At 34.9% G+C, this 14,181-nt stretch overlaps 1 protein-coding gene across 1 annotated transcript in view; it reads left to right on the top strand.

Annotated features, from left to right (window-relative positions):
• Nucleotides 1–14,181, top strand: part of LOC131027217 (uncharacterized) — a 58,551-nt gene that overhangs the window by 28,409 nt on the left and 15,961 nt on the right. Inside the window, exons 2-3 of the mRNA XM_057957223.2 lie at nt 8,315–8,566; nt 8,870–8,938. Of these exons, the coding sequence (XP_057813206.2) occupies nt 8,315–8,566; nt 8,870–8,938 (321 nt within the window). The remainder of the gene's footprint in view (nt 1–8,314; nt 8,567–8,869; nt 8,939–14,181) is intronic.

Raw genomic sequence — 14,181 nt, 5'->3', positions numbered from 1 at the left:
AGGCTAGTGATGTCCAATTGGGAGTAACATAGTTTCGAATACACACATACAACTTTCAAATATCCAAGCAGCCTCCAAAGAAGCTCGACTTCCTATCTAAGATAATGACCTAACTTATGCTAAACAAATGGTGCAAAGAAAAGGGTTAGAATAATGTTGGATGGTGGGACGCCAAGGAAAGTGATCGGTCGGCCCTCCCTTACACACATAACCAATATTAATTCATGAACAAGTTAATTGTTTGTAGTAGGGTTGCTGTAACTTACATTACACAAACCTATTTGTGCAAAACAACAAATAATTTGCTCTCATCCAAGGGGCACGAGACAAGCACAAAACACATTCAAAAACTTAGACCAAGGGGAACTCTTTAGGATGAGATATAAAGAACAAGACTAAAAACAACACTTCCATTCATCAAGAGCCAAAAAGATGCTAGAAATGAGGAAAAACCTCTACATATAGATTGCCAAAAAGATGGAGCAATCTCAACCATTGATCCAATAGGGTGATTCAAGGGACCAAATAACTCAGCATGCTAAACCTAAAACAGATTTCCTTTTATGCATCTTGCCTCACCCCCTCTTATAAAGGGGGTAGGAAGTTTTACATTAAATAATAAAGGGAAGCCACAACAAATGATAATTTGAATAACATGCTACAACACCAAGGGATTTTAATAAACTAGGAATTTTATTAAACTTCAAAGGTAATGGAAATTTCGCATCACCAGCCAATACATATACGAAAGAAAGCATTGATAAAATAAAACAAGCTAACATGAATTTAATTCAAATTTTCATTTTAAAAAAAATTCCAATTTCATTAATCTGCTCAAATTCACCATTAATGGATTTCAAAGAAACTTAAAATTATAAATTACACAAAACATCAAATCTTTAAACATACCTTTAGAAGCAGAAAATGTACAACTAAAAGTTTTTCAAATCACATCATGATTAGGGAAATTTTTTCCATAACTTTAGCTCTTTTTTATATTTTCCAAAATGAAAACAGTGCAACCTATGAAATTCACTTAACATTTAATTCATGAATTGAACTTCTCTAGGCAATAGAGCCATATGCATCCACCTATTGTGGGCATGGAATCTCAGTCAAAATACATAACAAGGAAGTTTACCTTTTCAAAACAAGCTTACAACAATGGAGGAAGAAGCCATTGGAAGCAAGCACACCTTAAGCAATTTTATCTAACTCCCAATTAATCCAATCCAAAGCCCATCTAAGTTCAAACAATTTGAAAACACTTCTTAAAGATGTAGATTTTTCTTTTCAAAAGAGGAGAGAGAGGTTTCAAACAAAAATGCCAAAATGAAGTAAAAGCAACTTTCCTTTACCTTTTGTCCAAAATTCTCTAAACCCCTTTACACCTTTTTCTCCTTTTTATATTTGAACTCGTCATTTCGGAATGGCCTTTCTTAAAAATATATATTTTCTATGCAAATATTTCAATGAAGTTATTATGGTATAGACAACTCATACTAGATATTTTTCCATTAGCCTTTGCAATTACATATATATTCTAATTGTAAAGCAATTCTATTTCCTATATGCAAAATATTTTATTTTCATAGTATAATCAAATTCATTTCAATTTTCATTTTTCATGCAATAAAATAATACATAAGACTTTTATTACTAAGGCATGATTTATCATCTATTCAAAAGCATATTAAGTCATATTCCACAAACATTACATGGATTTCAAAATTAATTGAAATTGTAATAAGGTAAAAAACAAACACACGCCAAGAACCACTCACTTTATGTGTTTAAACCTATGTTACCCCAAGTTTCCAAGACGGGGACGACAAGGGACGAGTTTCTGGGATGGCAAATGTTTTTGCCAATTTTGGGGACGGTGGGGGGACGGCAATATAAAATAAAGGGAAAAGTTTATTTATATAGGGAAATTTAAATTTTCATATGAAAAATAGATAAAGCATGTATATATACATTATATTCATATGAAAATATGGATAAGGCAGCTATATGTACATTATAGAACCTTAAAATACCACATTTGTGTTCAGAATTCATTATCAATACTCAATATGCATTCATAATTGAAAATTCATTGTCAATATGCCAACACTTGTTTGATTTGCTGAAAATCTGATCGCTTTGCTTAAACAATTATCGCTGGAAATCATTGTTTTTATTGCCCGTATTGCATATCCTTCCCTTTTAAATATATGAATATCATATGGTAAGAGCTGAAATATTTATATCATTCCCTTTTAAAGTTTTAAGTATATCATATAGTCAAACATGAAATATGGCCCAATATGAAACATAAATATTTATCGCAATCTTGATCTTCAGATTGTATTAAATTTTAATATAAGGCAGGATATTATGAATTATCGCATAGTCAAGACTAATATTAATAATTTAATATCGTTGCCTTGTAAATTTCTTAATAATTGGAACGATTTAGGGCAAATAATCTGGGGCCCATGTTAGGAATTTTTTTTTAAAATATGACATTTTTTTAATGTTTTTAACTAGAACCAGCTATGGGGGACGTCTGGCCGTCCCTGGGACGGATTGGGGACGTCCCAACCATCCCCCTCCGTCCTTGGGACATATGGACGTCCCCCACGGTTGGGGTAAACATCCCTTCGTTTGTGGGACATCCCCAACAAATTCCCACATTTTGGGGATGGGGGGCAAACGTCCCCTGGTCATCCCCAAGTCCTTGAAACGTCCCTAGGACCAGGATAGGGTTTTTCAGCCCGGGGATGCGTCCTCGGGTTACGTATGTTTAAACACAACACATGAATTCTAGAATCATCATTGATTGGGATCCAAGTTTCATAGAGGCTCGCAAGGGTCATCTTGCAACACAAATTGAGTGAGATGGAGGTCAAGAAAACATGTTTTACCCAAGACAACCATCTCCAATGAATCATTGTTGGAGAAACTTGTACCTACATACTTAGGTGAAACTTTAGGCATACTTGCACAATAAATGAATAGTCAAGGCACAACATAAAACATTGAACATGATATAACTATTAACATGATACGGAACCATCACATCTAACCATAAATCATCTACGACTAGCATGATTTAGAGGACAAGATGCGGAATAAAAATAACCTATGATGCTAAACTAGATAAAAATATTCAACACATAATGTATGTAGTGAAAATGATAAGTTGAAACATTGTGAAGCTGAAACACTATAATAGTCTAACTTTCTAAACATATAAAATTACGACATATGTATACTAATACATAGTTAGACAACATAAGCCAATACAAAACCTCATCGATAACGTACATTGATGGCAATCTATAGCATCACATATAATGATAAGTCATGTGAAATCAAGTGCATAATTGAAATACCTCGTTGGAAAGTTCGATATAGAAGATCATAACACATGTATCCCATAATACACTGTCAAATCACTCAATACAACCTATATTATAAAATCCAAATAACACAGAAGGCACATATGCTAGTGGGCATTATACACAACAACAAACAACATTATAATGCAATTTAATTTATCTGTAGGAGAATAGATCTAACCGAAATTTCTCACCTACAAAACTCAATGTCCTCAACGTGGGAATACCCTTTTGCCACCAATCTTGCCTTGTACCTTTCTGATTTACCATCCACATTGAACTTCTTCTTGAACACCCATTTGTAGCCAATGGGCTTCTTTCTATCAGGCAGATTAACCAAATCCCAAGTCTTACATTGGTGTAATTGCAATATTTGGTCTGTCATCAGATTTCCAAGACTTATCCTTAGAAGAGAGAGCTTCTTTTATAAATTTTGGGCCATCATTAGTTCAAGTTAGATAAAAAACTCAATGGAAATTCGGTGGACTATACCTATCTCTTAAGTTTAATGATCATATTAGATAGAAGATAATTCAATCAAAAATGCACAGCATGTACCCTGGGAAAACCCTCCAACATGAGGGAGAAAAACCCAGCTATAAATCTCTAATAATTAATGAAGTGAATGAATACAATATGGCTATCACACAGATATGAGGCCACCAAAAAGGCCGATCTGCAACTATAATGGTGCCAATTATTAGATTAACTTTGATCTCCTTGATGAAGATGATGAATATGCCCAAGTCTGAATGTAGTGTGAAGGAGAGCCGAAAATCTTCTACTTTGAACTGCTGTAGATGATTCGATCTGCTGTATGTCTTAATTGATCTGCTTGTTATCTTATTCGATACTTGTGGAGAGAGGGAGTCGATCTATATGTACCCATATGTGGGTGATTCCAAGCATCATGTCCATTCCAAGAGTCGGCTTATCATTAACCAACACGTCTCTTCACCAAGGATTGGTTTCATTATAACTAACTCGTCTTCTCACCAAGGGTGGCAGGTTTAACAATTGGTTATATTTCAAAGCATTTTATTTAATTTACAAATGCAAAGTCAGCATCATATATAAATCGAACCTATAAATGTCTAAGGCCGATAGGCCAATTAGGCATTTATATTGGTTATGTCGGCCTGAAGGAACCCGACCATAGCTATAATAACATTAACACTATCAAGTAATTTTTTTTTCTTTGTAGACCTTCTTATAGTCACAATTGGAGATGTTGCCACATCTGCATTCAGTTCATCAAAATTTGCATCAAATGTGCTTACATTCTCTCCATCCACATTGTTATGTTTACTTGATTGTTCATATGTAGATGCTATTTATTGTTCTGTTCCATGTTTAAAATGTATAGTTTGAATCTAATTTGCCTTTGACTAGTTCTATTTGGATAAAACTCTTTAAGTTCCCTTAATATAAAATCCCTAAAATAAAGAATGTTTAGTGTCACCGGATTCTAAAGCTTATAGTCTTTCACGTTTTCACTATACCCAATTTGAATACACTTTTCAACCTTATAACCCAACTGATAATGTTTCTCCTTTGTCACATGAACAAATTCCTTACTGAAAGTAACAATAAGTTTCTCACCCATCCACACCCATATGGTGTCTTATCCTCAAGCATAGAAGTGGGAGACCTGTTTTTCAAATAATGAGGAGTATTTATTACCTTAGCCCAAAAATTGTATCCTAGACCATCACTACTTAAGAGGCTTTTGGTTCAATTCAACAAGGTTTTTATTTAACCTTTCAGCTGCTCCATTTTGTTGTGGTGTATAGGGTGCTGTCTTTTGCCTAACAATACCTATGCATTTGCAGTATGCTTCAAATTTCTTAGAATAATACTCTACACCATTATCTGGCTTAACACTTCAATTTTCTTAGTAGTTTTATTCTCTACAGGTGCTTTGAACTCCAACCTGTGAAAAACTATAGATTTCTTCCGAAGAAAATATTCCCAAGCATGTCTATAATAATCATCTATGAAGGAGACATAGTATTGAGACTTACCAATGCAGTGCACATCCATAAGACCAAAGACATCACTATTAATCACGTACAAAATCTCCGTTGATTTAGTGCTTTTTGAAGCAAACTGCACACCTATTTTGCTTTCCAAATACACAATGTTGACAAAGCTCAAACCTAACAGAACAATTTGAAAGACTTTCCACCATAATCTTTCTTACCGAGGTTTTAAAGCCTCTTTCTTCTATGTGAGTTGATCTGTGGTGCCAGAAAATACCTGATTTAGGCTCATTTACGTTGAATAAGCTCCACAATGTTGATGATTCTAGTCTTAAGAATGTTCCAAGTCCAATACTTGTAGCCAACACCAAAGTTCCTCTAACAACCTAGAATCCTTTTCATCAGAGCTAAAACATAAATAAGATTTCTTGCTACGCTCAGAACAAGAAAAACATTATATCCATAAAAGATACCTTCATCTTTCCTTGACCAACCATCTTAAGAGAGTTGTTATCACCAAGGAAAACCTGTACTACATCATACTCCTTATATTTAGTGTATCACTTCCTATGAAGAGTCATGTGGTATGATGCACTTGAGTCAGTTAACCAAAAATCATCACCAATAATGATAGTTGAATAAAAAACATCACTATTATGTTCATCACTGTTCAAGGATTTGTTAGAGGAATCATCTTTCTTCCTAGACTTAAATTCCTTCTTTATGTGACCTTTGTTGCCACAATTCCAACATTTTACTTTGGCTTTATAGTGAGACTTTGACCCGTGCTTCTTGGACATCTTGTCTCCACCCTTCTTCTTATCCTCTCTAAACTTTGACCAATACCTTACACCCAAAGTATCACTAGAGATTTCATCTATGGATTTTCTCTTAGTTTCTTCACTTAACAAGACACTTGCTTTGTCCTCTGATTTTGGCAAAGAATAGTTACCACTGCTTATCATAATCAAGTTCTCCGATAAATGAGGTAAGGAATAAAACAATATTATGCACTTGTTCTCTTCTTCTAGTTTGACTCCTATTGACATTAACTAACTTAAAATTAGGCTGAAGGTGTTGAGATGATCATTTACAATATCTCTCTATCATCTTTAAAGAGTACAACTTTCTTTACAAGAGCAATTTATTCATAACACTCTTAGACTAATACATGGTTCTTATCCTCTTTCATGAAAAACATAAAGAATATTTTTTTGACACATTCATTAATAAGGTATCTGAAAGACAAATGGATAATACATCTTACTTTCTTATCTAGTTTATTCCAATCCTCATCAGACATGCCTGAAGGTTTTGACAGATAAGATATTGCGGAGCTAGTCCCTGAGATTTTAAATTTTTCTGGTCTGTTGAGTAATTGCCGAGTCTGAGTTTTTAAACTATGATTTTAATAATAATGACACTATTGAATAGTGAGTATAGACTATCGTTTTTTTCTCTAGCTAGGAACACCACTTTTGATGTTAGTGAAACAACCAATGTTTGTAGGCGATCGATCCTTCAGCCTAACCTTTTGGTAAATATGTTTAGATTTGATTTATGTATGGTGCTTGGTAGGAATTGATTATGATGAAATAAACTGGTTTTCTCATGGTAAGACTAATAGAAAAAGACTTTTTTCTGTCTAAGCTTATGTATTTTGGGGTCTTTTGTCTTTGGCAATCTGGAAGAGTGATTCCTGCCAAGTGCAACACTTATATTGCTCTTGGAGTTGGCTTGAGTTTGTGATTGAATCCTGTATTGTTAGTCTTGAGTTCTATCTTTAGTATCATAGTTAAAAAAATCTTAAAAAACTCGCTTGCAAGTTAATCATTGAATAACTTGTCAATAAGTTAGGGCATCAGACCAAAACTCACCTGTCGTTGCATAAGTTGATTCCGCCCAATTTGATGCCACATTGCTCTTGGTCTGCAAGATGTTGGAGGTGGACTCCTTGTGCAAATATGCTAGTGCATTAGCAGGCTAGAGCACTCCACTTGATGGTTTTATTTCTATCCTTGAACAACTAGTCATAGAGAGAGCTGGTTTCAATGAATTCTTAGATAAGCAATTAACAAGAATCTTCAATGCAGAGGCTGTGTAAGCAAACAAGATTTGAGTGGTTGAGCGAGGTGGGTTTTATGACTTATGCAATGAATTCCTCCATGCCCTCCTCAGCTCTATACAGGCATTTCATGGCCTCTTTTTTTCCCATCCATGAGCATCCCCTGAAAAATATATCTGAATTGTGCCCCACTTTTTGAAGTCATTTGTAGCAGTCTTGAGATCTGCATAACTGAACAGATCTGTAATGCCACTTAGTTTCTTCAGAAAGATGTCACATACATAAATTTCCTTCTCTACAAACACACCACAAATAATAAACTCAGAACAATCGTTCCTAGGCATAGGGTATAAAAGATGAATAATCTAAAAGAAGAAGAATGTCCACTAATTGTGAAATAATAGCTACTGCTAAAAGACAGATTCAAAAAGAGAGATTGTTTCAACTTTTGGGCTTGTTTGGACATATTTAATAATTGAGTAGCTCTGCTATGGCCTTCTCGACAAGTTCATAATGCCAAAGCCTGTCTCAAAGTCCCCACTTTTTGCAAGTTCAGTTTTTTAAGGAAATCAGTAATATGTTACCAAAATTCAGTACCACGTATGTTTTTGAAGAATAGATTTACAAGTTGTGTCTTTTAATGTTCAGAAATTTTGCTGAATTTTTTTGGGTCTGCCAAGTCTGAGTTTTTCAACAACGTTTAGTACATTGTATCAGTAGGATGCTTTATGTTTAGTCCAAGTTTTCTTTTTACTACATATAAGTTATATCCAAAGGTATGGTAAATCTTGTTCTGTGTTTTAATAATTTTAGTTTCATTGCATTTTGATTTTATTAATGAACTATGGTTTAATATATTTGATAATGACCTTAACGTACAGATTATTAAAGCACATCCTGAGCTACAAATGTTCATTGGGCTTGATGTAGATCCTGCAGCACATGAGCAGGCAAAGCCCAAATTACAGGCGATCCTTGATGAAGATCAAAGTTCAGTGTCTTCAAATTTGAAACTTAATATTGTTTGCAACAACTTTAAAGAGATCAAGAGTGTTGTGGGACAAGTGGATAAAACCCTATTAGTGGATGGAGTTGATGGGATCGTGATGGACTTGGGCATGTCATCAATGCAGGTATTGTTTCAGACAATGTGATATGGTATAGATTCAGATAACATTTGGAAAACCCCTTAATTATGGCCAACAACTTCAAAAAATAGTACAGATCCAACTGTTCCCATTTTGTTACACTTTTAATTATCTATGAAACAATAATTGCACTTGTAGGGTAAATTGGTATTTTTTAATGTCAAGAATAATGGATTTTTTTAATTTCGATTTTTGATCTTCTAATTTGTTAGTTTTAATGAAAAAGCACAGCGTTGAGGTGCTTCAAAACTAATGGGGTCTTTGTTTCTTTGTGATATATTTTCACAGTTAGACAATGCAGAAAGGGGCTTTAGTGTGCTATATGATGGACCACTTGATATGCGTATGGATCCTACAGTAAGACGTGATCTTGAGCTCTTAATTTGTTTTTTGTTTTTTGAGAGGGCTGAGGTCATTACAAAAGTTTTTTTAAGAATTTGAATTACATATCAGCATTTCAGTTGCAATGGTCCTAGTTCCAACACATTGAGGTGCCATTTTCTCTAACTACTAAAATTCTTAAAGCACTTCTTCTCAGCCTACAGAACAAACAATTGCGGTAAACAATATTTCTATTTTATATGCATATATACAAGGAATCTGTGGTTAACTCCTAGGTACCTCAGAATCTAAGGTCAGAGAATAACAACCTAACATTACATAAGATTCTGGACACGTTCAACATTAAGTAAAATTATTGGAAGAAGAAAAACTTCGAAAATTTTCTATGAAAGGACTTACTATGACCCCAATTGCAGTTGGACTGAGTTACTGCCCACCAATGTTACCTTTGGCTGCATCTCACGGGATGGAAAATGTGTTCGATGATTGCTGTACTGAGGAGGCATAGGATGGATATTTGCTGTCATGGGGTTGCCTTGAAGACACTGTGGCATCGAGAACTTATAGAAGCCTTTCTTACCACCTTCCTAGTGTTGAGTTGACAAGGTGTTTTGCTTCTTCTTTGCATTTGACTGGTCATGTAGAAGCATAGATATGCCCATCGAGATTATATGATCTCATCTACAGTTGTAGAATGCTTGAACAACTGACAATGGGGTTTTAATTTGTTTTCTGTGAGATTTAGTGTAGGTCAAGCTCGTGAGAGTATTGTAGAAGTGCTATAAAAGTCCTAGAGTATGCTTAGAGGTTTTATGAGAGTAATTGGCTTGCATGTTGTAATGTCCCCTTCTAAATTCAGACCTATAAATCATAAATTACATAGTTAGGGTTAGAGGTTATACCTTGTCAACTTAGAAACATAAGATTAAATATAGATTCCTGCACATAATAAGAAAACCATATGTAAATAGATACATTGCTTTGATAAATAAGCATGCAAGTTTTACATTATGATACGAATTCCAATTTATATAAACATGAAGTGGGGAAGGAGGATACCATGAGGACTGCTGTGGAGTCTCTCTACCCAAGCCCAAGAGAGGTTGTTTCCTTCAACCTTCTTGCTCCACTTGGTGACTCTACGGTTATCCTCATATATCAACCTTCTTCATGGCTTACTTACCTTGTGAGTTGGGATGAGGCTGTAACCAGGTTGCTAGACTCCTCAAGGTCCTAGACGCCTCTGGGGTCGTTCTAGGACAGCCAACTTATGAGTCTCTCCTAACCTCTCCATTACACCTTCATTCCCTCTCTCACAAGTAAGCACTGTAATTCTGATTTGAATACTTTATATTTTTATCAGCATGTTCTTAATAATTTTAGAATCCATGATTCATTACATAGCCTTTCATATTACTGTATACATCTTGTATTCATTGTATGAGATTACTAATAATTGCTGAGATAGTATTTATTTGATTGTGTAAATTACCAGTAATTGTAAATCAGTATTCAGCATATTAACCTGCTTATGTTATTTGTGCCAGTTGTCTTATGATTGATGAAGTTATTTAATATTGTTCCTCTATGACTGTAATTCTGTGACTGTGGATCATAACAGCATACAGATATGATGCTAGTAAGTAATCAGAATGATGTTACTGTGGCAGAGTTGCTGGAGTATTGCTTGTCTAAATCCTGAACTTGCTTGCTTGTGCGATCTATCTTCTCCTGTGTCCCTATCCTCTCCCTGGCATCCGATGGCTCCTCTTAAACTCCTGATTGGCTGTGTCTCTTTGTTGGAAGGAGATGTGTTATTAGAAAGAGAGATCTCTCTTATCACCGCACTTTCCAACAGGGTTATGACCCTTCGATCCAATGGGATGTGCCGCTAAAATGGTTTGATGATTCTATGATGTGTTGCCTTGATCTGTTTGTTCTGCTCTTGGATTTATGTTCCAACTCTTACTTGCCTTGGTCTGATTGTTCTCCTCCTGGATTATGTTTGAATTCCTTGTTGGAGGCTGCCACTAAGAACAAGTATGTTACTGCCTGTAACTTAATAGCTGTTCTGATCTGTTCTGATCGATGGTGATATCATTGGAGGCTTTTGATTCCTTTCCTTTATATCTCTCAATGTGAGGGAGAGGTCACACCTCTTCATCATGTATGCCCTTTGACAAGAGACACACCCTTTCACCATTAGCATCCCTTGAAAGAGTGCAACTCTTCATTATTTCTGCCCTTTGAAAGGGATACAACCTTTCACAATCAGATCTGCACTTCCTATTTATCTCAGATCTGCACTTCCAATTCCCCAATTATTCCCCCTTCAAATGAATTCTCTTCTCCCTTTGATACCTCATATTTGGGGGCGGGGGCGGGTCACAACTTGTCATTTCATGCCTTTTGACCATTCATAAATTTTAATTATATTTTTTAATATTTTAATTTAATTTTTTAAATTTTATTCTTTTTGTATTTTAATTTTATTACTATTATTTTTATTAAATTATATTTCAAAGTGGGGACATTACACATGTCTTTCTGATTTTGGTTGATATAAGGAGGCACAATCGAATTTGTTGGAATTTTACTACATTGTGTTCTTTAAGGCAATTTCATTTTTTTCTCTATTTATGCGATTGATTTTAATTTGGTATTATGCAATTGTCATCACTGTTTCCTGCTCTTAAATAGCTCCACAATTCTCTGTCCAACTCTGTCTTTATAAAAACCACTTAAAGAACAACAACACAAGCTTCTTGATATTTAGCTTATATCTATTTTCCAGTAAGTTTCTAGAATGGGGATGGGGGATGATTTTTGGGGATGGGTTTTTGAGGCCATTTTGGGGGATAGCAAGGGGGATGGCTATATTAAAGATAGGAAATTTATTAAAAATATAGGGAAATTTCAAATATTGATATGATAATATTGATAAGGCATTCATCGTGCACATTATAGATTCTTGATATATAACATTGGAGTTCAATTGAGAGTTCACATGAGAATCAAACAAATCAACAAATGTCACAATCTAGTTGCTTTCGTAATTCACCATCAATTTTCATATGATATATTAATATATTATATAAAATAAAAAAATGCAACAAAATGCAACCACCACTTGCTTCTCCCAATCTATCTTGGGGATAGCTAGCCATATCCTACAACCTAGAGACATTTTGGGTGCTTTTTTAAAAAAGAAACACAATTTTGAGTTTTAAAAAAGGCATGGGTGGGCCCACAAGGACTCTCACACCCCTTTTTATTAAACCTAAACTTAAACCAACACTTGAAATAACTAAAAACCAGACATTTTGGGTGCTTTTTAAAATAAAAAACAATTTTGAGTTTTAAAAAAGGCATGGGTGGGCCCACAAGGACTCTCACACCCCTTTAAACTAAACCTAAATTTAAACCAACCCTTGAAAGAACTAAAAACCCAAAAAGAACTCATTTGACATTTTCCAATTTGTGAAGAAGCAAAGAAAGAGGAGCAGCAGTGAGAAGAGGAAAAAAGTGGTGGAAAGAAGACAATAGAGCATTAAATCCATGTTATTTGAAGAAAGTTCACCATCTATTATTCATTTGTTCAAATCCCTTTGTATTTTTTTTGGCTTTTGTTCTTTTTTTGTTATATGTTTGCATTTGCAATTGTGTTTTAAATTCTTAACAAAAAGAAACGATGAGCAGCAGGGGAGTAGTGAGAATGAAGAGATTGAAGTTGAAATGCAACAAAGAACTAGAGGTCATAGAAGTATGGCTACCATTGGGGTTTCTTTGGGAGTGGGAGTGTAATACGGACTGCAAGTTCAAGAAACCCATTAATGTGGCATGTTCTTTTTTTTAGACTGCAGGAATTAGGTATGTTGTCCCAATTTTTGGATTTTCAAAAAATTGATAACCGGTATGAATTTTTACACAAAATGTGTCATTTTTGTCTCTAAGGCACATTTTACAAGGTGCAAAACTCATATTTGATAGGGTCAGATCATCAAGGGGTGTCTTTGCCATTGTTGTCCAAGTTTTGGTGAGCTTTGGCCTTCATTTTCTTAGCTTTTTCTTCAATTTCGTGTTTCAGAGCAGTCACTACAAGTAGAAGATTTTTGCTTGAAATTTGAGATTTTAAGGCTCTAGGGCACACTTCCCAAGGTGGAGAGTCTACATTTCTTGATGGTAAATCAATTAAGAGCTTATCTTCCATGTCTGTGAAGTTTTGGTTAGTTTTTGCCTTCATTTTGGTCACTTTCTGTGCAATTTCGGGTTTCAGAGCAGTCACTGCAAGTTGGGGAACTTTTGGATGTCACTGCAAGTAAACTCATTACAAGTAAATGCACTTACTTGCAATCGGGTCTCTAAGACCCAATTACAAGTTGGTTCATTGTTTAAAATGTCAAGTTACAAGTTAAGTGGGGGTTTAATGTCCATTGTTGCAAGTGTAAAGATACATGTTTTCATTGCAAGTTTATTTACTTGCAGTCAGGTCTTAAGAATCCGATTGCAAGTCTCATTATGCCTTCTTCATTGCAAGTTATCTCTACATGTAACGACTTATCCAAAACTCGATTTATGTAATGACTTAGAAAAGTCCGATTTGTTCTTAAAAGACATGTAATGCCTTATAAAAGGTCCGATTTGTTCTTAAAAGACATGTAATGCCTCTCTTAAAACCCGATTTATGTAATGACTTAGAAAAGGTTTGATTTGTTCTCAAAAGACATGTAATGCCTCTCTTAAAACCCGATTTGTCTTGTTGAAGATGTGTAACATGTTACCAACAAACCCAATTATAACCTCTTGCTGTTGTTATGTGTCATATATAGTCAAAAACCCGACTCATCTTTATGAGACCTGATTTGTCTTCCCAAAGGTGTTTTATTCTCAAGCAATGGAAAAGTATCTTGGCTAAGTCATCTACCCTTTTGTTTGCAAACCATGTGCACTTGTAGTCGGGTCTCCAAGATCCGATTAGAAATAGTTTCAAATGTGTAAAACTTGCCTTCTTGCCATCAAGTTCTAAAGATCCGATTTCAAGAGCAAACTTTGGAAATTTTTCTTATTGTCACACAAGCTTGCTTACTTGCAATCGGGGTCCAGAGACCCGATTGCAAGCAATGGTTTCCACTTGCAGTTAGCCTCCCAAAACCTGAAATTGGTCTAAAATGCACTAAAAAACACTTGAAAATGAGTCTCTAGGGTCTAATTACAAGTGCAAACTTGTATTTTCCCATTACACATATGAAGTTGCATGT

Source organism: Cryptomeria japonica, chromosome 2 (genome assembly GCF_030272615.1).
Source record: "Cryptomeria japonica chromosome 2, Sugi_1.0, whole genome shotgun sequence".
NCBI classification, from domain to species: Eukaryota; Viridiplantae; Streptophyta; class Pinopsida; order Cupressales; family Cupressaceae; genus Cryptomeria; species Cryptomeria japonica.
Note: the sequence above shows the minus strand (reverse complement) of the source record. Positions and strands in the feature narration are given on the sequence as shown.